Below are 25,781 nucleotides of genomic sequence, written 5' to 3' on the forward strand. Positions count from 1 at the left end.
TATATCTAAAGCCAATAGAACTATTTTTGTGAGTGGTCACCAACAAGTTATTATTATGGCCGATAGAGTGAAAGAAATTGCAGATGAAATGGCTGATAAATGGGACATATTTTTTGTTGAGAGAGAAGAAAGAAGAGAAAGATAGACAAAAGATGGATAAGTCATTTACTAAGGTATATCAGAAGACAGATAAGGGTAAGAGTAAGATTGGCAATATACCGAATATTACAATTAAGGATAATCTACCTCCACCAGCATAGGACACCCCACCAATAATCTCAAAGGCACCAACACAAATAGATAGTCAGCCTGAAGAAGAGAATTCAAAGGAAGTAACAAAAGATGGCATTAATCAAGAGTCAGACATTCTTTTTACCATGAATGTGGACACTCGGGATATCAATATTGTATTAGATAAGGAAACTAAAGAGGTAAAGAAAGATGAAGCTACAAATGATGTGATCTCTAACTCATTGGTGAACATTGTTGACTCTCAGATTAACACTGAAATACCAGTAGAAGCAAAAGAAGAAGCAAAAAAGGGACATGAACAAAATATATCTGAACCAACAGATAGTAAGACAGAAAGTAAGAAGGAAAGTAAGGTTGAAAATAAGAATGAAGATAAGAATGAAGATAAGAAGGAAGAAAAAGTGGATAAAGAAGAGGTTAAGGATGGAAGCAAGGAAGAAAAAGTGGTTAAGATAGCTGTGCAGACATCTAGAGAACAAAAGAAACCAATTGGAGAAGCAAGCACTCCGCCTAGAACCTCTACTATGGATTATAGACCAACAAATGTTACAGATGTACTTTTAAATTCAATAAAGAGGATTACAGAATACAATGCCTTAGCATTTAAGGCCATTTATGATACTTTACCAATTTTGTAAATGATTGCACCGACATGTAAAGTTGATCATATTGATGGATCTATAGGTAAATTGGACACATTGTCCAAATTTATTGCTTCTAATGTTCAAACCGTGGATAAAATAAATGAAGAGACCGTTAAGGAAAGACTGAATAAGGAGAAAGATGAATTCTTTGACATGACAATTAAAGACTATACAAGACATATTGATTCTTTGTTACCGGCACTAAATTCCACCATTCTAGAATACAAAGAGTTGTACAAGGAAGCATGTAAGCCTCACCATTTAATAGAGGATATTGATAAGGAAATAAGGAAAACACATAAGGAAATTGATGATATAGTTGATAATATGATTGGTTCTTCGGAACTTACTTCAGTTTTGGATCAGGAAATGGCAACCTATGAAGAGAAGATTGAGATATTAGAAAGAGAGAAGGAAAGATTGAGAATGAAAACTCAAGAGTTGAAGAACAAGCTTAGTCCTAGATTGGACAACTTATTAACACACCAGAATGAGCTGTCTAAAGCATCTATTCAAGGCGACAGATCACCAGACAAACATATGAATTATCTCACTGGTATGATCCGACAGATTGAGACCATAATTTCTGACAGTACTATGTTTTTGCAAGGTCTTAACTTAGTTTTGGCAGACATTTTTTCAGATTGTACATTGTTAGCAAATGCACACTCCAATGAGATATTGTAGGTGATTGAAGGTTTTGTCATTGATGGAAACCTTACAATCCTATGACACCGGCAAGGCAATTTACGGGCACTAGCAAGGTCAAACTCTACATTGGTACATAGACCACCAGCACCGGCAGTGAAAAGAAGCATACCGGCACAGAAGCCGATAGGAATTTTGTTTATAATATATTTTGTTAATTATTGTAAAATCATTGTAAGCCAACTTGGCAAGTTATTAAATGACTCATATATATAAGAGTAGATGCTATTTTGAAGTAGTACAAGATATTGGATTTATATAATCCATTTTGTAAGTTAGTGAGACTTACCATTTTGTAATTGAGCAGTAGGCTCTAGGCACTTGGCCTTCCTACTTGTGCAGGCCCCTATTGTAGTAGTAATATTCTCTTATTGGCTAGTAAGTGAATATTGTGGGTCACAAATCCCACTGAGGTTTTTCCCACACCGGGTTTCCTCGTTAAACTATTGTGTTATGGTGTGTTTTTCATGTGGTTGTTATCTCTGTTTATTGCATTATTTCTTGTTTACCGGTATACAATATTAATATGCTTTGCATGTTTTAAGTTAAGAAAATCTTTTTATCGGTTAGATACTGATTCACCCCCCCCTCTCAGTATCTATGGGAATCCTAACAATTGGTATCAGAGCTTGGTCCTCTATTTTCAAAAGCCTAATAGCTTGAGGAAGATCTTGACACCGGTAGAGATGGAAAACTTGATGAAGCAATTAGAAGCAACTCTCTTAGACTATGATGCAAAAAAATTGAAAAATATCAAAATTGAAGATGACCTAAAAGCTACATAACATATTATTGAAGAACTTCAAGAAAATATTACCATTGCAAGAAATAAGAGAAGAGAACTTTGTGAAAAGATACAAAATGAGATTTATGAAAAGGAAACTCTTAGTGATCTGATAAATAAGCTGAAACAAGAAAACATGACAATAAAGAATGAGATGCAGGATATGACTATGAGATTTTGTAAGGAAATTGAAGATAGAAAGAAGAATGAAGAAGATTTGACTAGAAGAGTAAGTGATGCTGCAAATGAGAACACAAGACCTAGCTATGAAAGTGATTTGTTGAAGATAGATCTGATGCATACACAAAATGACTCCAATGAACTTATGAGATAGAAAGAAATCTTGGTAAGACAACTAGATACTGCAAATCAGCACAAAGAAAAATTCAAGAAAAGCTCAGAAGAACTTGGTGACTTGTTGAAGAATCAGAAGCCTAATGGTGACACTTGTGGACTTGGCTTTGAAGCTGGTGAAAGCTCTGGTACTGTAAACACACAGGATCAAGGTAAACTAGTAAGACAACCTACTACTTATAAATTTAATGGCAAATGCTTTAACTATAACAAGTATAGTCATAGAGAAAATCAATGTAGATCTAGAAATTATCAGAATACCAATACACCCACTGGTCAATGTTCAAAATGCAACAAAGTTGGTCATAATTCTGAAAATTGCAGAATGAATGTAAGATGTTATGTTTGTGGAAGATTTGGACATCTATCTAATCAATGCAGAACAAAAACCGGCATAGGATTTGGGAAAGCTATTCAAAAAAATAATGTGACTTGTTATGCCTATAACAAGATTGGACATATTGCAAAATTTTGTAGAAGTAAGTCCTCACCGGTAAATAACAAAGGTCCTAGTTTGAAAGGTAAAGAAAAAGTTGAAGAAGTAAAGCAGGAATTCTCAAAATAGTGGATCAGGAAATCAGAACTAAATGTTGATAGGAATACTCCTCCACTAGCAGAACAGAGTAACACTCCACCGGTAAGAGACTCTTCATCTAACTAAAGAAAATTCCTTTGAGGGTTTGGCAATCAAATGTGAAACATGCTATTATTCCCTTAGTTGATGGTAAGAAGTTGAAACTACTTCTATATCGGCAGATAAGTTAAGTGATTACTTAATCAACAAGCATTAAATGTGGTGGTTGGCAAAATTAACATTATAAATCAATGTTTTGGCTCCAATTTCATTTCACCGAGCATTCAAACATTCGAAGAACGTGAAAATTCCTAAGAAAAGGCATTTCGAGCAAAGAAGTGAAGCAATTCAGCAAGCAATCATTCCTAAGGCAGATAAAGGTATTTATAATCATGACTTCTTCATTTGTTCCTAAATTCATAGAAAACCCTACTGTAGTTGAAGTGATTAAGCGCCCTAAACCTGTATTTTAGTTAGTTCCTGCAATTGCTAAGAAGGATGATAATGTTGGTGCATTTTCTCAAATTCCCAAAGGAGTAGTTTTTACAGAAGACCCTAGGATGTACATTCATTGTCACATATAAGAATTAGGTGATGAGGAAATCAAGAGCATGTACAAATCAGTAATTTGTGATGATTCTGGTAATGTTAAACTTGAACACAAGATAGTAGAAACCCTAGGTTTCACTGAAATTCTCAGTATTCTGGATTTCCCTAAGGATGTTATAAGGATATTTTCAAGCAGGGTACATGGTGCATTCTTCTGGTTGGATTCAGTTCACAAAATCACTAAAGAGGCAGCAAAGGCTATGACAGGGTTACCCTCCACTAGTAATAGACCTGATAAGACAAAGAAGGTCTCAAATGACCTAGTGACTAACCTAATAGGTACAACATCTAATAAGAGATATTTAAGAGTAAATGATGTAACTGAAATCAATGTCAGATTCATTAGCATGATCTTAGGCTACAAAACCACACATGCAAATAGGTTAAACTCAGTCTCTAGCTTATGTATAAAGAGTGCCTATTATATGATTAAAGATAATGCAAAAATAGATGTGTGTGAATGGTTGAAAGATGAACTAATTGACAACTTGGGAAAGATAAAGAAAGGCAAAAAGGGGACATTTAGATTTGGAAACCTATGTTAAATGCTACACATAACAAAACAAGTGCCTAGTATCAGTAACAAAAATATTGGTTTTGATATACCAGTAGGTAAACAGTTGTCTGATTTACTAAATAACATGGGAGAAAATAGAGAAAAGAACATAGATGAGTACTTTCAGGCATTAAAGGCTCGGATGAAGACCTCACAAGCAATTGTAAATAAGTATAAGGATGAAATATGCTTTGTTATTAAGAAGGATGAGATTTGGATGGAGGCAGTTATCCCAAGAACCATTTGGGTTATTGAAATGGGTTATGAAACTGATGACCACATAATTGAAACATATGTAAAAGCCCTCTTGGAAGCATCCAAGGAACCTCAAAAAGAGATATTTGGCAATGCTAGGACTATTAAAAATCAAATTCAATCAAAGAAAAGGGTAAACAAGGTCGAAGCAACAGTTAGAAGAGGATTTAGACAAGATAAAGCTATTAAGAATGATGTACTCAAACAAACTGGTATTACTGAAGATGAGTTAGAAGCACTTCAACCAGAAACTCACCTTTCACCGGTTGCAACTTCTTCGAAAAGTGATATGCCAGCTGCATTTAAAAGAGTTGTGAGGAAAAGGGAACCTTCACTAGTATCTACACCTTCTCCTAGAAGAACCAGACAGAAACAACAGGCAATAATGCCCCCGGCTAGAAAAGTAGCCCCAAAGAAAAAGTTAAGACCCAAAAAGAAGACTCAACAAAACATTTCTCCAATTGACAAACTTCTAGATGAAATAACAAAGGATGGAAAGCTGAAAAACATCAATAAATTATATGATTCATTATCAGCTGATGACAAGGAAAAAGTTGAAAATGGTGTAATTCTACACTTGGACATTTACAAGAAATTTTTAATGCAAGTTGTAGATGAATTACAGGTAGAACTATTTAAATGACTTGAAGCTAGAAGGCAAGATGTTGTAGAGCTTGATAAGAAAATAAAAGTTGAAAAACTATTTGTTGTTTATCCTATCAACTCACCAAAAGAGATAGATGATTTGATCTCTGAAGCTAACTGGCTAGTATTCTCAACTGTACACCAGCATATAGCACTTATGGTTGGTAGAGTGAAAGAGGTTGCAAAGGAAACTGCTAATCCATGGGACATATTCCTTGTAGAGAAAGAAAAGTAGGAAGAATATAGAAATCCTAAACCCATCAAAGTATAACAAAAAGATAAGGATAAGGGAAAAGGCAAGGTTGGTGGACCACCTAGCATAAAAATAACAGATAATCTATCCCCACTGCCTCTAGATACTCCACCGGTAGTTACCACTAAAAATCAACTAGCTAGTGAGAGTATGGACATACCACAAGAGGACATAAATCCCAATTCTGAGGTGTTATATATAGTTGACATTGACACTCAGAAAGTCAATATTGTGGTAGATAAGGATCCAACTGGGAAAATAGATATGGATAGTGAGCCATTAATAATAGATGGTACAAAAGGTAAACCGACAGATGACAACACTAACAAACAAACAGAGCAACAGGTTCACACAGAGACAGTGCCACCGACAACAGCTGAGCAATCCAAACCTTTGCTTAAAGAAATAGAAACACAAACTGATCTACCAGAGGTCACCACAAGCAAGGAAATTTCTCCCACCAGTGGGATATAGAGTGTTGGCTCTTCAAATGCAGAATTCAAACAAACTAATGTGACAAAAGTTCTTCTGGATTCTATCAAGAAGATAATAGAATGTAGCTCATAAGCATACAAAGTAATAGATGATACCATTCCAATTTTGAAAATGATAGCACCTAAATGTAATGTAGATAATAAAGATTCTTTGAGTCAACTTGACACTTTGTCTAAGTATATTACTGGCAATGCTGTGACAGTTGAATAAATAAAATAGGAAGCATTCAAGGAGAGATTAGAGAAGGAAAAACACAAATTCTTTGAGGAAGAAATAAAGAAGTGTACAAGATAATTTGACACACTTCTACCTGAACTGTGTAATACATTGAAGGAATTTAAAACTTTGTACAAGGATACATGTAAAGCTAACTTTTTGATAGTTGATATAGACCGGAAGATCAGCAAGATACAGGAAGAAATAATTCAACTAGCTGACAATTTCATTAATTCATCTAATTCATTATCAGTTTTTGAGTAGAAAATAATAGGTTTTGAGGAAGAACTACTAAAATTGGAAAGAGAAAAGGAGAGAATAAGAGGAAAGGCTAATGATCTAAAATGGAGACTTAGTAAAAAATTGGACTACCTCGCCTCCTTAAGAAAAGAAATATCTGATGCTTTGATTCAAGGACAGAAAACACTAGCAGAGAAAATGCAACACCTCACCGGTATAGTTCAGAGGATAGAGGCCACAATAAAAGATAGCAAAAAGTTCCTTGAGAGCCTGAATCTGGTTTTGGCAGATCTTTTTCAGATTGTAACCAACCGATTACAAGGGTGAAACTAGAAACCACACTCAATTAACACTTTGACAACCTTTGTCATTGATGCCAAAGGGGGAGTAGTAGAATGAGAAAAATAATCAGTAAATGACTTATCAACTTAGGGGGAGTACACATTCTTTTGGTACTCAATTTTTGGTAAGAGAATTCTGATAGATTCCTTTTAGATGACAGTTTTTGATTTTTCTCATGAGTGTTGTCATCAATGCCAAAGGGGGAGATTGTTGGCAAATGCACACTCCAATGAGATATTGTAGGTGATTGAAGTTTTTGTCATTGATGGTAACCTTACAATCCTATGACACCAGCAAGGCAATTTACTGACACTAGCAAGGTCAGACTCTACACCGGCACATAGACCACCAACACCGGTAGTGAAAAGAAGCATACCAGTACAGAAGCTGACATGAATTTTGTTTTTAATATATTTTGTTAATTATTGTAAAATCATTGTAAGCCAACTTGGCAAGTTGTAAAATGACTCATATATATAAGAGTTCATTGTAGAACATTGTAGTAATTATGAAAGAAGATGGAAGGAGATTATTAGGCAAAATAAGGTAGACCTATTATGTGAATTATAGGTTAAGGGTTTATGTATAAAACAGAGCTATAAACTGGTACTAGATCTGGCATAGTAGATGCTATTTTGAAGTAGTACAAGACATTGGATTTATATAATCCATTTTGTAAGTCAGTGAGACTTCCCATTTTGTAATTGAGCAATGATCTCTAGGCACTTGGCCTTCCTGCATGTGTAGGCCCCTATTGTAGCAGTAATATTCTCTTATTGGCCAGTAAGTGAATATTGTGGGTCACAAATCCCACCGAGGTTTTTCCCACACCAAGTTTCCTCGTTAAACTACAATGCTATGGTGTGTTTTTCATGTGGTTGTTGTTATCTTTGTTTATTGTATTATTTCTTGTTTACCGATACACAGTATTAATATGCTTTACATGTTTTAAGTTAAGAAAATATTTTTATCGGTTAGATATTGATTCACCCCCCCTCTCTCAGTATCTGTGGGAATCCTAACATACATAACCGATTACAAGTTTCTAGGTAAAATTTGAATTCTTTGATTCTTTTGACATCCTTTGTCATTGATGTCAAAGGGGGAGTAGTGGTCTATGAGAAAAATGTACAGAAGGAGATCATTTTCTCAGGGGGAGCACACTCAGTTCTTGAACTTCAAATTTTGGATATCAGTTTTTGGATTTTTCTCATGAGTGTTGCCATCAATCCCAAAGGGGGGGATTGTTGGCATTATACACTCAAATAAGAATAGTTGATGTTGTCATTGATGGCAACCAACTGGTAACATGGTTCACAGGTTACACCAGCAATAGATATCATCTATCGGCACTGATAGACACTACAAGTTTATTCACACCGGCATCCAGTCTACACCGACAATAGATTATACCGACACTCTAAGCTGACTTGAAATAATATTGTTTGGTATTGTAATTATATTTGTATACCTAACATGATGTATTGTAAAGAGTCATTTATGTATGAGATTTTTTAGGTCATTTTGAAATGTAATTAGGTAATGTAAGGAAACGATATATGAGATTTAATAAGTAATGATAACAAATGAACTGTATATGAATTTTTATGTAATTGCCCTATTAGAAAATAAGAGAAGGGAAAAGCGAAGCAAGGTTTATGGCAGATCTTAAACCGGTACTGAATGCAACATTGCAGATGCTATTTTGAGAAGTACATTGTTATTGGATTTAACCATCCAATTGTAGTAGTGTGACTCCATTTTGTGTTGAGTAGTGAGCTCTAGATTGTTGGCCTTCCTACATGTGTCAGCCCCTATTGTACAAGTAATATTTATTCATATTGACCAATGAGTAGATTGTTAGGATTCCCATAGATACTGAGAGGGGGGGTGAATCAGTATCTAACCGGCATATCAAATTTCTTAACTTAAAACATGTAGAACATATTAAAACTGTGTACGGGTAAGTAAGAACAAATGCTATAAATAGAGATAAAAGCAACCACATGAAAAGCACACCATAACACAAGGATTTAATGAGGAAACCCAGTGAGGGAAAAGCCTCAGTGGGATTTATGAAACACAATATTCACTTATTGTCCAATAAGATAATATTACTGTTACAAGAGGGGCCTGCACATGGAGGAATGCCAAGTGCCTAGAGATCAGTGCTAAAAATAGAAGTCTCACTGACTTACAAAATGGATTATACAAATCTAGTGTCTTGTACTGGTTCAGAATAGCATCTTTAATGCCAGATCCAGTACCAGTTTCTTCTCTACTTCTTACATAAACCCTTAGCCTATAATTCGCATAATAGTTCTCCCTTATTTCGCCTAATTACATTCTACCATCTCTCATCTATCTATCTCTCAATTTCCTACAATTAACTCTTATATATATGAGTCATTTTACATTATGCCAAGTCATCTTACAAATATTTTACAATAATAAACAAAATATATTACAACAAAAATCCTATCGGCCTTTGTGCCAGTAGTCTGAGTGCCGGTCTAATGTCTTGCTGGTGTCATAGAATTGTAAGGTTTCCATCAATGACAAAACCTTCAATCACCTTCAATGTCTAATTGGAGTGTGCATATGCCAACAATCTCCCCCTTTGGCATTGATGGCAACACTCATGAGAAAATTCCAAAATTGTATCCAAAACTTGTAATCCAAAAATGTGTACCCAAAAATATATGAGCTGAGCTCCCCCTGAGTAGGTGAGTCCTTTGCCGATTATTTTCTCATACTACTACTCCCCCTTTGGCATCAATGACAAAGGTTTTTAGAGTGTCAATGGAGTTGTAGTTTCCTGTCTCAACCTTGTAGCTGGGTGGTTACAATCTGAAAAATGTCTACCAAAACTAGATTTATACTTTCCATAAACTTCTTACTCTCTTTAATTGCTGCCTCAGTTCTTTGTACTATGTTAGGGATCCCACAGATACTAAGAGGGGGGGGGGTGAATTAGTATCTAACTGATGATTAAAATTTCTTAATTTAAGACATGCAGAACATAATATAATAGTGTACCGGTATGCAAGAAATAATGCAATAAATAGAATCAAGAACATCCACATGAAAAGAAAACCATAACACAATATTTTAACAAGGAAACTCGGTGTGGGAAAAATCTTGGTGGGATTTGTGACCCACAATATTCACTCACTGGCCAATAAGAGAATATTACTTACAATAGGGGTCTGCACATGCGGGAAGGCCAACTGCCTAGAGCTCACTGCTCAATGGGAAGTCTCACTAACTTACAATAAAGATTATACAAATCCAATATCTTGTACTTCTTTACAATAGCATCTTCAATGCCAAATTCAGTACCGTTTCCTGCTCTGTTCTTTACATATACCCCTTAACCTATATTTCGCACAATAGGTCTACCTAATATTTTCTTTTTACACTTCTATATCTCCTCTTACAAATGTCTCCAATGATCTCTTTTATATCTAAGAGTCATTTTACAATTTTCCAAGTCAGCTTACACATTTTTACAATAATAAAAAAAATATAATATAACAAAATCATGTCGGCCTCTATGCCGGTATACTTCCTTTCTTCTGTGCCGGTGTAGAGTGTGATCTATTGATGCCGGTATAATGCTTTTTCTGGTGCCATAAGATTGCAAGGTTGCCATCAATGACAAAACCTTCAATCACATACAATGTCTCATTGGAGTGTGCATATGCCAACAATCTCCCCCTTTGGCATTGATGGCAACACTCATGAGAAATTTCAAAATGTATCCAAAAATGTGAGAGCTCCCCCTGAGAATATGATTTCTATCGTATGATTTGAATTTTCTCATCCCACTACTCCCCCTTTAGCATCAATGACAAAGGTTGTCAAGATGTCAACAGAGTTTGAGGTTTCAACCTTGTAGCTAGGTAGTTATAATTTGAAAAAGATCTCCCAAAATCAAGTTTATACTGTCCATAAACTTCTTGATATCCTTTATTGTTGTCTCTGTTCTCTTCACTGTATCAGTGAGATGCTGCAAATGCTCTACCAGTGTTTTGCTTCCCTGTATTAGTGCCTTAGAAATTTCCTTCTGCAGAGATGCTAGATAGTCCAATCTTGGACTTAGTTTTGATCTCAAATGTTTTGCCTTACTTATTATTCTTTCTTTCTCTCTTTCCAATTTGAGTAGTTCTTCCTCAAAATTTGTTATCTTCTCCTCAAAAACTGATAGTGTATCAGGTGAGTTGACAAAATCATCTGTAAGTTTATTGATCTAATCCTGTACCTTGCTTATTTTCTTGTCAATATCTACAGTCAAAAAGTTTGTTTTACAGGTATCTTTGTACAAATTTTTGTACTCTTTCAACAAATTACATAATTCCAGTAGAAGTGTGTCAAAATCTCTATTACACTTCTTTAATTGCTCATCAAAGAATTTTTGTTTTTCAACTTCTACTTTATCCTTCATTGACTCTTCTTTTATTTTCTCAATGTTTTCTGAGATATATTTACATAGTGTATCCAATTGTCCTAAAGAATCTTTGTTATCTATATTACAGTTAGGAGTAATTACCTTCAAAATTGGTATGGTATCATCAATAGCTTTGTAAGCCTTTGAGCTGCAGTCGGTTATTTTCTTGATAGAATCAAGTAGTACCTCAGTAACATTGGTTGATTTGAATCTTGATGATGAATCAACAATCTGAGTACCGGTGGAAGTAACCAAGCTTGTTTTGACCTCTGGTAGGTTTGTTTTTGTCTGCATTTCTTTAAGCAATGGTTTTTCACTAGTTGCCGGTGGTCCTATTTCCTTATGTACCAGTTCTGGTTGTTGTTGTTATGGAGCCTTTAGCTCTATTTGTTTCTCTGTATGTTTCATTGCCTTAGTCTGTGTCTCAATCTCTACCTTTTTCTCTTTATCTTCTGTCGGTTTATCAGTTTCTCCTGCTATCGGAGGCTCACTAGCCATATCTGACTTATCAATTGTATCTTTGTCTACCACTATGTTGATCTTTTGAGTACCAACATTCATAGTATATAGGACTTCACAATTAGGATTAGTATCCTCTACATCCATACTCTCGGCTCTCGGTTGATCTTCAATAGTTGTTGATTTTATCGGTGGAGTAATTAAAGAAGGTGGGTGTAAGTTGTCTCTAACCTTGATACTTGGTGGTCCACCAACTTTTCCTTTCCCCTTGTCTCTATCTTTCTGATAAAATTTTATAGGTTTGGGGTTCCTGTATTCTTCTTGTTTTTCTTTTTCAACTAGGAATATATCCCATCCATTTTCTGTCTCCTATATTACCTCATTAACTCTTCCTACCATTAAAGCAATGTGTCGATGTGCAGTAGAAAATACTATTCGGTTGGCTTGAGCAATTAGGTCATCAATTTCTTGGGGAGAGTTTACCGGATATACAACAAGTAACTTTTCAATTTTTTTTTTCTTATCCAATTATATCACTTCTTGTCTTCTTGCTTCTATTCTTTTGAATAATTCATCTGGTATTTCATTGACTACTTCCATCAAAAACTTTTTGTACATATCCATGTGCAATATAACACTATTTTCAACTTTCTTTTTCATCAGTTGTTAGAGTGTCATATATTTTCTCTATATTCTTCAGTTTACCTTCCTCTATGATTTCATTCAGCAGTATATCAAGAGGGGCCAAGTCTTTGTTTGTCCTTTTCTTCTTCTTGTGTGTCAATTTCTTCTTTCGTGTGGCCTTTCTTACCGGAGATCTCACTGCTTGTTGCTTTTGCCTTGTCCTCCTGGGTGAGGGTGTGGTTGCCGGTGAGGGATCACTTTTTCTTACAGCTCTTTTGAAAGTTGCAAGCATGTCACTTCCTAAAGAAGTACCTACCGGTGATAGGTGAGTTTCAGGCTATGGAGCTACTAACTCATCCTCTATTATACCAGTTTTCTTCAGTACATCTTCTTGGATGGCTTTTTCTTGTCTGGAACCTTTCCTTACAACTGCCTCAACCTTTTTCACCCTTTTCTTAGATTGAATTTGTCTTTCAATATTTTCTGCACTACCAAATACTTCTTCCTTAGGTTCTCTAGGGGCTTCCAGAAGTGCTTTAGCATATGTTTCAACTATGTGATCATCTATTTCATAGCCCATCTCGGTTACCCAAACTGTCCTTGGGATGACCACTTCCATCCAGATTTCATCTTTCTTGATGATAAAGCATATTTCATCTTTGCATTTGTCTACAATCTTCTATGATAACCTTACTCTTTTCTTCATTTTGGTCTTTAATGCTTGAAAGAAGTCATTAATATTGTTTTCCTTGTTCTCACCCATGTTATTGAATAGTTTTGTTAATTGTTTGCCTACCGGTATGTCATATCCAAGTTCTTTGTAACCTATACCGGGAACCTATTTTGTTATGTGTAGCATTAGACATACTAACAGATTTTCAAATCTGAAAGTTCCTTTCTTGTCCTTCTTGATCTTTCCAAGATTGCTAATTAATTCATCCTTTAACCACTCACATATGTCAATTTTTGCATTATCTATGACCATATAATAAGAACTCTTAATGCATAAGCTTGAAACTGAATTGAGTCTATTAGCATGAGTAGCTTTATACCCTAATATCATACTGATAAATCTCACATTGATATCTATTACATCATTAACTCTTAGAGACCTCTTGTCGAATGCTGCACCGGTTAGGCTTATAACTAGGTCATTGGAAACCACCTTGGTTTTATCTAGTCTTTTACCAGTGGTCGGTAACCTTGTGACAGCTTTCATAGCTTCCTTAGTGATTTTGTGGATTGCATCTAACTACAAAAATTCTCCATGTACCCTGCTTAAGACTATCCTAATCACATCCTTGGGGAATTCAGGAATGCTAAGGATCTCTGTTAATCGTAGGGTCTCAATGATCTTGTGTTCATCTTTTACATTGCCAGTATTATCATATATCACAGTTTTAAATATGGTTTTAATTTCTTAATCTCCTAACTCTTCAATGTTGCAGTGGATGTACATTCTGGGGGTCTTCATCATAAACAACTCCCTTAGGAATTTGAGAAAAAGCACCTAAGGTATCATCCTTCTTTGCTATCTCGGGAACTAACTGAAATATGAGCCTAGGTCTTTTTATTACTTCAACAACAGTAGGGTTTGCTATATATTCAATTGCAGAGGAGGATGCCATGATTAAATACCTTTTACTGCCTTAGGATGGATGATTGTTTGGAGTGTTCTTTCTTCTTGCTAGAAATGCCTTAGCTCGAAATTGAAATCTCGGTGAAATGAAATGGAGCCAAAACCTTAATTTTATAGTGTCTTTTTGCCATCTACCACATTAATTGCATGCCGGTTAAGTATTCACTTAACATTGTTTGTCGGTAATAAGTAATTTCCAACTTCTTATCTCTAACTGAGGGAATAATAGCACATGTATCAATAGATTGCAAAACCCTCAAGGAAATTTTCTTCAATTAGATGAAGAACTTCCTGCTGGTGGAGCACTGCTCTGTCCTTTCGGTGAAGCATCACTCTATTCTGCCAGTGAAGTATTGGTTTGTTCTATCGGTGGAGGAGTATTCCCAATATTTAGATCAGCTTTTCTAATCCATTGTTTTGAGAATTCTTGCTTAACCTCTTGAACTTTTTCTTTACCTTTCAAGCTATAACTTTTGTTGTCTACCAATGTTCCTTTACTTCTACAGAATTTAGCATTATGCCCAATCTTGTTACATGCATAATAGGTTACATTATTCTTCTGAATAGCTTTCCCATAACCTATGCCGGTTTGTGTTCTACATTGATTGGATAAATGTCCAAATCTTCCACAAACTCAACATCTCACATTCATTCTGCAGTTTTTAGAGTTGTGACCAACTTTGTTGCATTTAGAACATTGACTAGTGGGTGTGTTGATATTATGATAATTTCTAGATCTACATTCATTTTCTCTATGACCATACTTATTACAGTTAAAGCATTTACCATTGAATTTATAAGCATTAGGTTGTCTTACCAGTTTTTTGTGATCCTGAGTATTCGTAGTACCGGAGCTTTCACCAACTTCAAAGCCAATTCTAGAAGTGTCACCTTTAGGTTTTTGAATTTTCAGCAAGGTGCCAAGTTCCTCTGAGCTTTTTTTGAATTTTTCTTTGTGTTGATTTGTAGTTTCTAGTTCTCTTTCTAAGACTTCTTTTTGTCTCATCAGTTCATTTGAGTCATTTTAAGTATACATCAGATCTGTCTTCAACATGTCATTTTCATAGCTAAGTCTTGTGTTCTCATTTGCTGCATCACTTAGTCTTCTAGTCAATTCTTCTTCATTCTTCTTCCTATCCTCAATCTCTTTGCAAAATCTCATAGTCATATCCTACATTTCATTTTTTGTTGTCATGATCTCTTGTTTCAACTTGCTTATCATATCATTAAGTGATTCCTTTTCATCATTCTCATTTTGCAATTTTTCACAAAGTTCTCTTCTCTTATTTCTTGCAACAGTAAAATTTTCTTGAAGTGCCTGAATGATGTTCTGAGCTGCCCTTAAATCATCTTCTAATTTGATATTTTTCAACTTTTCCGCATCATAGTCTGTAAGAGCTCCTTTTGTTTGCTTCATCAGATTTTCCATCTTTACCGGTGACAAGATCTTCCTCAAGTTGTTAGGCTTTTGAAAATAGAGGAACAAGCTCTGATACCAATTGTTAGGGATCCCATAGATACTGAGAGGGGGGGTGAATTAGTATCTAACCGGTGATTAGAATTTCTTAATTTAAAACATGTAGAACATAATATAACAGTGTACCAGTATGCAAGAAATAATGCAATAAATAGAATCAAGAACATCCACATGAAAAGAACACCATAACACAAGATTTTAACGAGGAAACCCGGTGTGGGAAAAACCTCGGTGGGATTTGTGACCCACAATATTCACTCACTGGCCAATAAGAGAATATTACTTACAATAGGGGCTTGCACATGCAGGAAGGCCAACTGCCTAGAGCTCACTGCTCAATGGGAAGTCTCACTGACTTACAATAAGAATTATACAAATCCAATATCTTGTACTGCTTTACAATAGCATCTTCAATGCCAGATTCAGTACCGATTCCTGCTCTATTCTTTACATATACCCCTTAACCTATATTTCGCACAATAGGTCTACCTAATATTTTCTTATCAAGCTCTACAACAACTTGTCTTCTACCTTCCAGTCTTTTAAACAGTTCATCTGGTAGTTCATCTACCACTTGCATTAAGAACTTCTTGTAGATGTCCAGGTGTAAGATGACACTGCTTTCAACTTGCTCTTTCTCATCAGCTGATAGTGTATCATATAATTTTTCTATATTTTGGAGTTTTCCTTCCTCTGTGATTTCATTCAGTAATTCATCAAGTGAGGTAATGTTCTGTTGAGTCCTTTTCCTTTTAGGTGTTAGCTTTTTCTTTGGGGTTGACTTCTTTACCGGTGACCTCACTGCCTATTGTGTCTATCTAGTTCTGTAGGCAAGGGTGTGGATACCGGTGAAGGATCTCTTTTCTTTACAACTCTTTTGAATGTTGTTGGCATGTCATTCTTAGAAGAAGTTGCTACTGATAGATGAGTTTCAGGCTGTAAAGTTGCTAACTCATTCTGAGCGATGTCGGTTTGTTTAAATACATCTTCCTTGATAGCTTTTGCCTACTGTGTACCTTTCCTCACAATTGCTTTAACTTTCTTCACCCTCTTCTTGGATTGAATTTGGCTTTCAATCATTTTTGCACTACAGAATACCTTTTCCTTGGGTTCCTTAGGTGCTTCCAGAAGGGCTTTTGCATAAGTCTTAATGATATGATCATCAGTCTTGTAGCCCATTTTAGTTACCCAAATTGTTCTAGGGATGACTGCTTCCATCCAGATCTCATCCTTTTCTATTACAAAACATACATCATCCTTGTATTTGTCAATAAGTTTTTGTGACAGTCTGATTCTCTTGTTCATTTTGGCCTTAAGTGCTTGAAAATAATCATGGATATTCTTATCTTTGTTCTCACCCACATTGTTGAATAGGTCTGATAGCTATTTTCCTATCGGTATATCAAATCCAAGGCTCTTGTCACCTATACCAAGAACTTGTTTGGTTATGTGTAACATTAAGCATACAAGTAAGTTACTAAATCTAAAAGTCCCTTTCTTGTCCTTCTTGATTTTACCTAAATTATCAATTAACTCATCTTTCAGCCATTCACATACATCAATTTTAACATTGTCTTTAACCATGTCATAAGCACTCTTAATGCATAAACTTGAAACTGAGTTAAGTCGGTTTGCATGAGTTGCTTTGTAACCTAGAATCATGCTGACAAATCTCACATTTATATCGGTCACATCATTAACCCTCAGAGACCTTCTGTCAGATGTTGCACCAGTTAGGTTTGTTATTAGGTCATTTGAGACCTTCTTGGTTTTGTCTAGTCTACTACCAGTCGAAGGTAACCCTGTTACAACTTTCACTACTTCCTTGGTAATTTTGTGAATTGAGTCTAACCAGAAGAATTCACCATGTACCTTGCTCAATACTATCCTTATGATTTCCTTAGGAAATTTCGGAATGCTAAGGATCTCAGTGAATCCTAGGGTTTCAACAATTTTATGTTCAGGCTTCACATTTCCAGAATTATCACATATAATGGTTTTGAACATGTTTTTGACTTCTTCATCTCCTAGTTATTATGTGGCAATGGATGTATATTATGGGATCTTCTGCGAAAATAACTCCTTTGGGGATTTGGGAGAGTGCACCAATATTGTCATCCTTTTTAGCTACTTTGGGAACTAGCTGGAATACAGGCCTAGGGCATTTGATAACCTTGACTATAGTAGGGTTAGCTATGAATTCGGGTGCAGAGGAGGATGCCATGATAAATACCTTTTTCTACCTTAGGATGGATTGATTGCTGAAGTGCTTGCCTCTTGCTCAAAATGCCTTAGCTTTGGGAATTCCGCGCTCTTCGAGTGTTTGAATTCACGGTGAAGTATAATGGAGCCAAAACCATTGATTTATAATGTCAATTTCACCAACTACCACAATTAATGCATGCCGGTGAAGTAACCACTAACCTTTTGCCGGTGTAGAAGTAATTTCCAACTTCTCATCATCAACCGAGGGAATAATAGAATATGTCTTATTTTATTGCCAAACCCTCAAGGAAACTTTCTTCAATTTGATGAAGAACTTCCTACCAGTGGAGCACTACTTTGTCCTGCCGGTGGAGTTTTGATTGGTTCTACTAGTGGAGGAGTATTCCCAACATTATTTAGGTTTGACTTTCTAATCCATTGTTTTGAGAATTCTTGCTTAACCTCTTCAACTTTTTCTTTTCGTTTCAAACTAGAAATTTTGTTGTCTGTCGGTGATCCTTTGCTTCTGCAGAATTTTGCAATATGCCCAATCTTGTTACATGCATATCAAGTCACATTTTTCTTTTGAATAGCTTTCCCATAACCTATACTAGTTTGTGTTCTACATTGATTAGATAGGTGTCCAAATCTTCCACAAACATAACATCTAACATTCATTCTGCAATTTTTAGAGTTATGACCAACTTTGTTGCATTTTGAACATTGACCAGTGGGTGTGTTGATGTTCTAATAATTTCTAGATCTACATTGATTTGCTCTATGACCATATTTGTTACAGTTAAAGCACTTTCCATTGAATTTATAAGAAGTAGGTTGTCTTACCGGTCTACTATGATCCTGTGTGTTTGCAGTACTAGAGCTTTCTCCAACTTCAAAGCCAATTCCACAAGTGTCACCTTTAGTTTTCTATTTCTTTAGTAAGTCACCAAGTTCCTTTGAGCTTTTCTTGAATTTTTCTTTGTGCTAATTTGCAATATCCAGTTCTCTTTCTAAGATCTCTTTCTATCTCATCAGTTCATTGGAGTCATTCTATGTATGGATCAGATCTATCTTCAACAAATCATTTTCATAGCTAAGTCTTATGTTCTCATTTGTGGCGTCACTTAGTCTTTTGGTTAACTCTTCTTCATTCTTCTTTCTATCTTCAATTTCCTTACAGAATCTCATGGTCATATCTTGCATTTAATTCTTCATTGTCATGTTCTTTTGTTTCAGCATGCTTATCTGATTATTAAGTGATTCTTTTTCATCATTCTCATTTTGCATCTTTTCACATAGTTCTCTTCTCTTGTTTCTTGCAATGGTAAAATTTTCTTGAAGTGCCTGGATAATATCCTAAGCTACCTTTAGATCATCTTCAAGTTTGATGTTTTTCAATTTTTCAGTATCATAGTCTGAGAGAGATGCTTCTAGTTGCTTCATCAGATTTTCCATGTCTACTAGTGTCAAGATCTTCCTCAAGTTGTTAGGCTTCTGAAAATAGAGGACCAAGCTCTGATACCAATTGTTAGGATTCCCACAGATACTGAAAGGGGGGGGTGAATCAGTATCTAGCTGGTATATCAAATTTCTTAACCTAAAACATGTAGAACATATTAAAACTGTGTACCGGTAAGCAAGAAGAAATGCTATAAATAGAGATAAAAGCAACCACATGAAAAGAACACCATAACACAAGGATTTAACAGGGAAACCCGGTGATGGAAAAACCTTGGTGGGATTTGTGACCCACAATATTAACTTACTGGCCAATAAGAGAATATTATTGTTACAAGAGGGCCCTGCACATGCAGGAAGGCCAAGTGCCTAGAGCTCACTGCTCCAAATAGAAGTCTCACTGACTTACAAAATGGATTATACAAATCTAGTGTCTTGTACAACTTCAAAATAACATCTCTAATGCCAGATCTAGTATTGGCTTCTGCTCTGCTTCTTACATAAACCCTTAACCTATATTTCACATAATAGGTCTACCTTATTTCGCCTAATTACATTCTACCATCTCTCGTCTATCTATCTCTCAATGTCCTACAATGAACTCTTATATATATGAGTCATTTTACATTATGCCAAGTCGGCTTACAAAGATTTAACAATAATAAACAAAATATATTATAACAAAAATCCTATCGGCCTCTGTGTCAGTATGCTTCCTTTCTCTGTCGGTGCTGGTGTAGAGTCTGTTCTTGCTAGTGCCAGTGTAATGCCTTGCCATTGTCATAGGGTTGTAAGGTTTCCATCAATGAAAAAACCTTCAATCACCTTCAATTTCTCATTGGAGTGTGCATATGCCAACATAAATATTGTGGGTCAGAGATCCCACCGAGGTTTTTCCCCTACTAGGTTTCCTCACCAAAAATATGTGTTATGGTGTGCATTGATGCTTATACTTTTGTTTCTCTTTACTATATTATTATTTATTTACTAGTATATTAATTTGCGTTATAAAGTTGCAAACAAGTTAAAATATTTCATCCACCAGTTAGACACTGAATCACCCCCCCTCTCAGTGTCTTTGGGACTAATCAAGTATCTAAGACATATTTCTTTGTTAATTTGTCACTTGTAACCATAGCAGTACCAACCGGTTTAGAATTTTCCATACCAAATTTCTTCAACAATTCTCTAGGATACTTAGTTTGACAGATGAAAAATACCTTTATCAGTCTAAATAATCTGTAAACCTAAGAAAAATCTCATTTCTCCAATCATCAATAACTCAAGTTCATTCTTCATATTATCGGAGAATTTAATACATAACTTTTCCTCACCTCCAAAAATGGTATCATCAAAAAAGACCTCAATAATCAATATGTCATCATTAGTGATCTTATAAAAGTTATTGCCGACATTAACTTTAATTAAACCAAGCTTCAAAAGATATTTGTCCAATCTAGCATACCAAGCTCTAGGAGCTTGCTTCAATCCATATAAAGCTATCCTGAACTTGCAAACCATGTTTTTGTCATCTAAAAGTAAAAATCCACTAGGTTGCTCAATGTAGACTTCCTCTCCAAGATCTCCATTCAAAAATGCATACTTAACATCCATCTGATAAACCTTGTATTTCTTCTGGGAAACATTAATAGACATATAAAGAATTGAGAGGGGGGGTCAATCAGTAACAGTAAAAATTATACCACTTGAAACACAAAATAGTAAAGATAGTTAACCAGTTTACTTAATACTATGCATGCAATCCAAAATGATATTAAAGCATCCACAACAAGTAAAACATCCACCATAACACAAGTTTTTATATGTGGAAAACCCAACAATGAAAAACCACGGTGAGATGGGACTCACAAGTTAACTATCCACAGTAATAGGTAACTGACCGATTAAATTCTACAAAAGTGCTTTGCTGGGAGTGAATCATGTTAAATATTCCAAAGCCCTATTAGGAGCTATAACCTGTTAAAGGTAGTACCCTATTAGAAGTGACCTCGGTAGAGGATTTCAAACCCAAACTAATGGATCACCTTGTTAGATGATTTGTACAATGAAGCTTGTTAGAGCTTACCGGACTAGGGGTTTTGACTATTGTAGTGATTAGAATACAATAGATGGTGTGATCTAGAAGTAGCACAACTTGATTGAATAGATCCTCTTATGCTCACTCAAAATTACATCATCGACATACTATGCAATGCCTTTAGTGAATCGCAACAACTTAACACTTCTATCTCACATCATAAAAATACTTCATCATAATGTCATTATATAGACATTAGAATTCATGTCAGCTCAGGGAATCATATCATAATTTCCTAGGTGTAGTGTATTTGGACAATCTAACATAAATCATCATAGATTGCCACCAAATCTTTTGGTTATGGATAACTCATCACACAATCAGTGAAACTCGTTCGAACACCAATACCGGTTAAGAGTTAACCACTTCCAACTCATAGACTGATTGTCCTCCATTTTCTTCCTTGTTGATCTCCACTGAATCTCCAAGATGGTGTCATGCCATTGTTGCATATACTAGTTGTCTACATATACTAGTTAAACACCCTAAAAATTGTTTGAACTTTACTATACATATAATACTGGTTTTGCAATACAAAGACTTAGGAGTAATACCGGTTTGTCTTAACTAAGATGACTACGCCAATGTAAACATATGTTTGTGTATACATGTACCATCAATAACAACACATGAAGTCATCCATTATAATCATCATCAAGCCAACAATCTCCCCCTTAGGAATTGATGACAACACTTAGAAAATTTTACAACTTTACAACTAATTGTGCTTACAAAAAAAATGTACAAACATATTTCTACTCCCCCTTAACAATACATACAAAAGTTTCACAACACATACATATTTATACTCCCCCTTTTACAACAATGGAAAATTGAAAAGTAAAATACATATATATTATATCAAAAATTTCATCAAAAACTACATCTACAAAAATATAAGAGTCTTTATCAAGGATTCTTCATTGCAATTTTCAATAAAATGTCATTGAAAATGATCTTCATCTAAGTAAAATCATTTTCCCATGTTTCCAATAATGTTTTAGTGATCTCAATGGTTGTCATAACCTGTGCAGGGTATTTTTCCATTGCATCCACTATGCTCATCTTTGGAGTTGTCAAAACCACTTCTGCATCCCTATATGCTCATTGTAAGATGTCCACTTTGTGTCTCAACTGGTTCTTGAGTTCCTTCAAAGATCAGACTCTCTTAGCCGATTCATAATCATAGATATCTAACTGATTTTGTAAATCATCAACTAATTTTCCAAATGTTAAGGCTGAGTCATGTAAAGGTATGTAGGTAGTACATATCCTTTCTAGTTCATGTTTTGTCTCTTATATCCTCTTCTTCAAATCAATATAGAAAAATGAAATGTTAAATGTATAGGCTAGTATCCTCCCTCCAGTTTCAATAGAAGTTTTCAAAAGATCTTCATTCAGGGATAAAGAAATCTTCCCTATATCAATATATTTTATTATTTGGTCTCCTCTTTTCTTTTTGTAATTATTCTTAGCTAAAGTTTGAGAAGCTTCTTCAAGGGACTTTAGTTTGTCAGAAGCATCAATAGCCAATTGGCCAAGCTTGCCGATAGGAGTTGACAAATTCCCAATGTCAGTCTCTGGTAGAAGACTTGACAGAATCTCAACTACAGTTTGAATTGTTTTTGATTCCTTCCTCTTCTCTTTCAACCTTTTCTTCTGAGCTTTAGATTGAATCATTGTTGCAATCTCCATGAGTTTAGATGCACTCATATTTTCTACATCTATAGGCCCTTTGGTTCCTATTGAGTCATCCTCATCATCAATTTGTTGCTTTACCTTTACTTTTTCCTTTTCATCTTCTATCGGCTCCTCTATTTTCTCTTTCTCTTCCTCCTTTCTCTTTTCAACCTCTTTCTCTGGTTTCTCTTTCTCTATTTCTTCCTTTGTTTGTTTCTCCTATGTATTTGTTGTAACCAGTGGTAGTTGAATATCCACACTAGGTTCAATGACCAGTGCTTCAGCTTCTTCTCGTGTAACAATAATGACCGGTTGTTGTAAAGGTTCAATAACTGGTGCAATGATATTACCAATTGTATCAATTGTGTCCTGGATTTCATCAGTGTCATCTACAAAGATAACAGGTAGATAAGTATTTTAATCCTTATGCTTAATAGGATAGACAATATCTAGTGTAATAATTTCTTCTTCATCTAGCTCCTATTGAGCTCCAGTCTCTGTTTGGTCATCATTATGAGACTTCATTTCCTCATGCATCCTTTGAATATTTCTAGCTATCTGATGAGTTTCAACTTAAACAGATTGAACGTTTCCATTCAATAACTTCAATCTTCTTGCCTTAGAATGAAACTGTCCTTTGAAATTATCAAGCAATGCTAATAATTCATCTGTAGATAATTAAGGAAAAAATTGAATGAAAACACTCTCAATAATTTCTTGATCTTGGTCAACAACCATTTTCCACTTATTTGAAAGAATAGAATACAAAGAATCAGAAATATCCTTTTCAATATCCTGAGGAAACCGATTGTATTGACACAAGTAGTTGATTACATATTGAACAATTTTTGTTTCTATCCATCATTAAATGAATCATAACATTCTTTCACATTATCAAACCTTTTGCTCCCTAATGTTTTCAATGTGTTTCAAAATAAGTCATAGGCTTGTAAGATAAAACATTAATAGGAATACTTTCTTTGAAGTATCTCCTACTAGTTTGGATTTCTTACCAGTTGCTTTCATCTTCTCTGGTTCCTCTTAAGTGTCAGTATCCTCAGATTTAGCTTGAAGAATAAGTTGCCTACCTCTCTTCCTTGTTGTAGTTTGCTTCTTAGCATATAATTTGGGTGTCGGTTCCTTTTTTACTTGAACACTTCTTGTCACCCTTGTATCGGTAGTCACTGAAGGTGCTTGCTCAACTTTATTCTTCTTCTCTTTGGCAGTATTGGGTTCAGTAGGTGAATTTATTTCCTCATAAGTCCCCAATATTTTCTTGTTCATACCCTTGGGAGATTCCAAAATGTTGTTGGCATATCCAATTAATAAGTCATAGTTGACTTTATAACTCCTTTCATCCATCTCATCTTCCCTGGGATCTATGCCCTTCATAAGACAAAAATCTATGATAACTATGAAACAGATGTCTTTTCCAAAGTGTTTCACTACATCTTCAAGTAGCCTTAACTTCATGCTAATCTTATTTTGGAACTCAATAAAATATTCGTTCATAGAAGTAAAGAATGTGTTCTTTACAACCTTAATGTTGTTCTTGATTTGAGAAGTTAGAAGTATGTCCTTTGACCATTGAATGTCACCAATTCCCAGTAGGAAATTCTATAAATAGAAGAACAAACCAATCAATAGTTGACCAAATTTGAAATTTTGACTATTGTATTTCATAATTGATTGTAGGTTCAACATCAATTTTGGCTTCTTATTGCCTTGCATAATTCATAATTTGCATTCTCAGTAATCATCATTTAAGCTGCATGCATAGCAGTAGATGACACATTGTTTATCTTGCTTGAATAAAATATCCTATAACCAATGACCATAGTTGCAAATCTAACTACTAGGTCTTTAATGTTGTTGACTGAAAAAGCACAACCATCAAAGGTAGTCTGAGTTAGTGTAACCACAATCTCTTTTGAAATTTTCCTTAGCTTTGGAACTTCACCAGTTTGCCAAAAACTAGTCATTGCATGAATTTCTTCCTTCGTAATTGTGTGTGACCTATCAAGATACATATTTTCTTCATGCACATGACTAAGAATTATCCTAACATATTCTTCTTCAAAATATTCAAGGAAATATGGTGCATTATAAAAACCTTTTTCATAAACCCTAATGTACTCGGGTTTGATTTTGCCGATTTTATCACACAAGGATTTTAGTTGAGAATAAATTTATAATGATCCTAAATCTTGAATTTTACAGTTAATATAACTGGATGAATCACCTTTTATCATAACACCATCACAAACTTGAGACAATGCATTTTATGATACTATTTTGTCTGATTCCATTGACAAGAGAATACCTAAATTTGAGAGAGATTAACAAAAGAATCGATTTGAGAGAGATTAACAAAAGAATACCCAAATTTCTCCACACTGGCAAGGTTTCTGGTTGATCTCTCAAATGTACACCCATTTCCCCTTCCCTAATCATCGAATCTAATTCAATAAATTGATCCACAACACAAATCTATCTACAATCAGCTAGCAATTCTCTTTTTCACTCTATAGGTGCTCACGAACTCTCTTTCGAATACAGTTAGGGTAAAAATAACATAGTAAAACTCTCTTTTATAAACTTAACCACTATATTAATTACTCAATCGATAGGGTAACAAACCATAATATACCCCTTAACAAAACTCACTTATACCAATAGGTATATAACCGATTGAGAATGTTTTGAAAAACTGATAGACAATGATATCAATAATTCTCACAAAAACACCCAAAATTCAAAACTC

The 25,781-nt window shown here is 34.9% G+C and overlaps 1 protein-coding gene across 1 annotated transcript in view; it reads left to right on the forward strand.

Moving 5' to 3' along the window:
• The first annotated feature begins 377 nt into the window (after positions 1 to 377).
• LOC131876674 (uncharacterized) overlaps positions 378 to 25,781 on the forward strand; it is a 50,980-nt gene continuing 25,576 nt past the window's right edge. The window contains exon 1 of the mRNA XM_059222121.1: positions 378 to 806. Within this exon, the coding sequence (XP_059078104.1) occupies positions 378 to 806 (429 nt within the window). The remainder of the gene's footprint in view (positions 807 to 25,781) is intronic.

The sequence above is a fragment of the Cryptomeria japonica genome, chromosome 6 (assembly GCF_030272615.1).
Source record: "Cryptomeria japonica chromosome 6, Sugi_1.0, whole genome shotgun sequence".
In the NCBI taxonomy this organism is placed as follows: domain Eukaryota; kingdom Viridiplantae; phylum Streptophyta; class Pinopsida; order Cupressales; family Cupressaceae; genus Cryptomeria; species Cryptomeria japonica.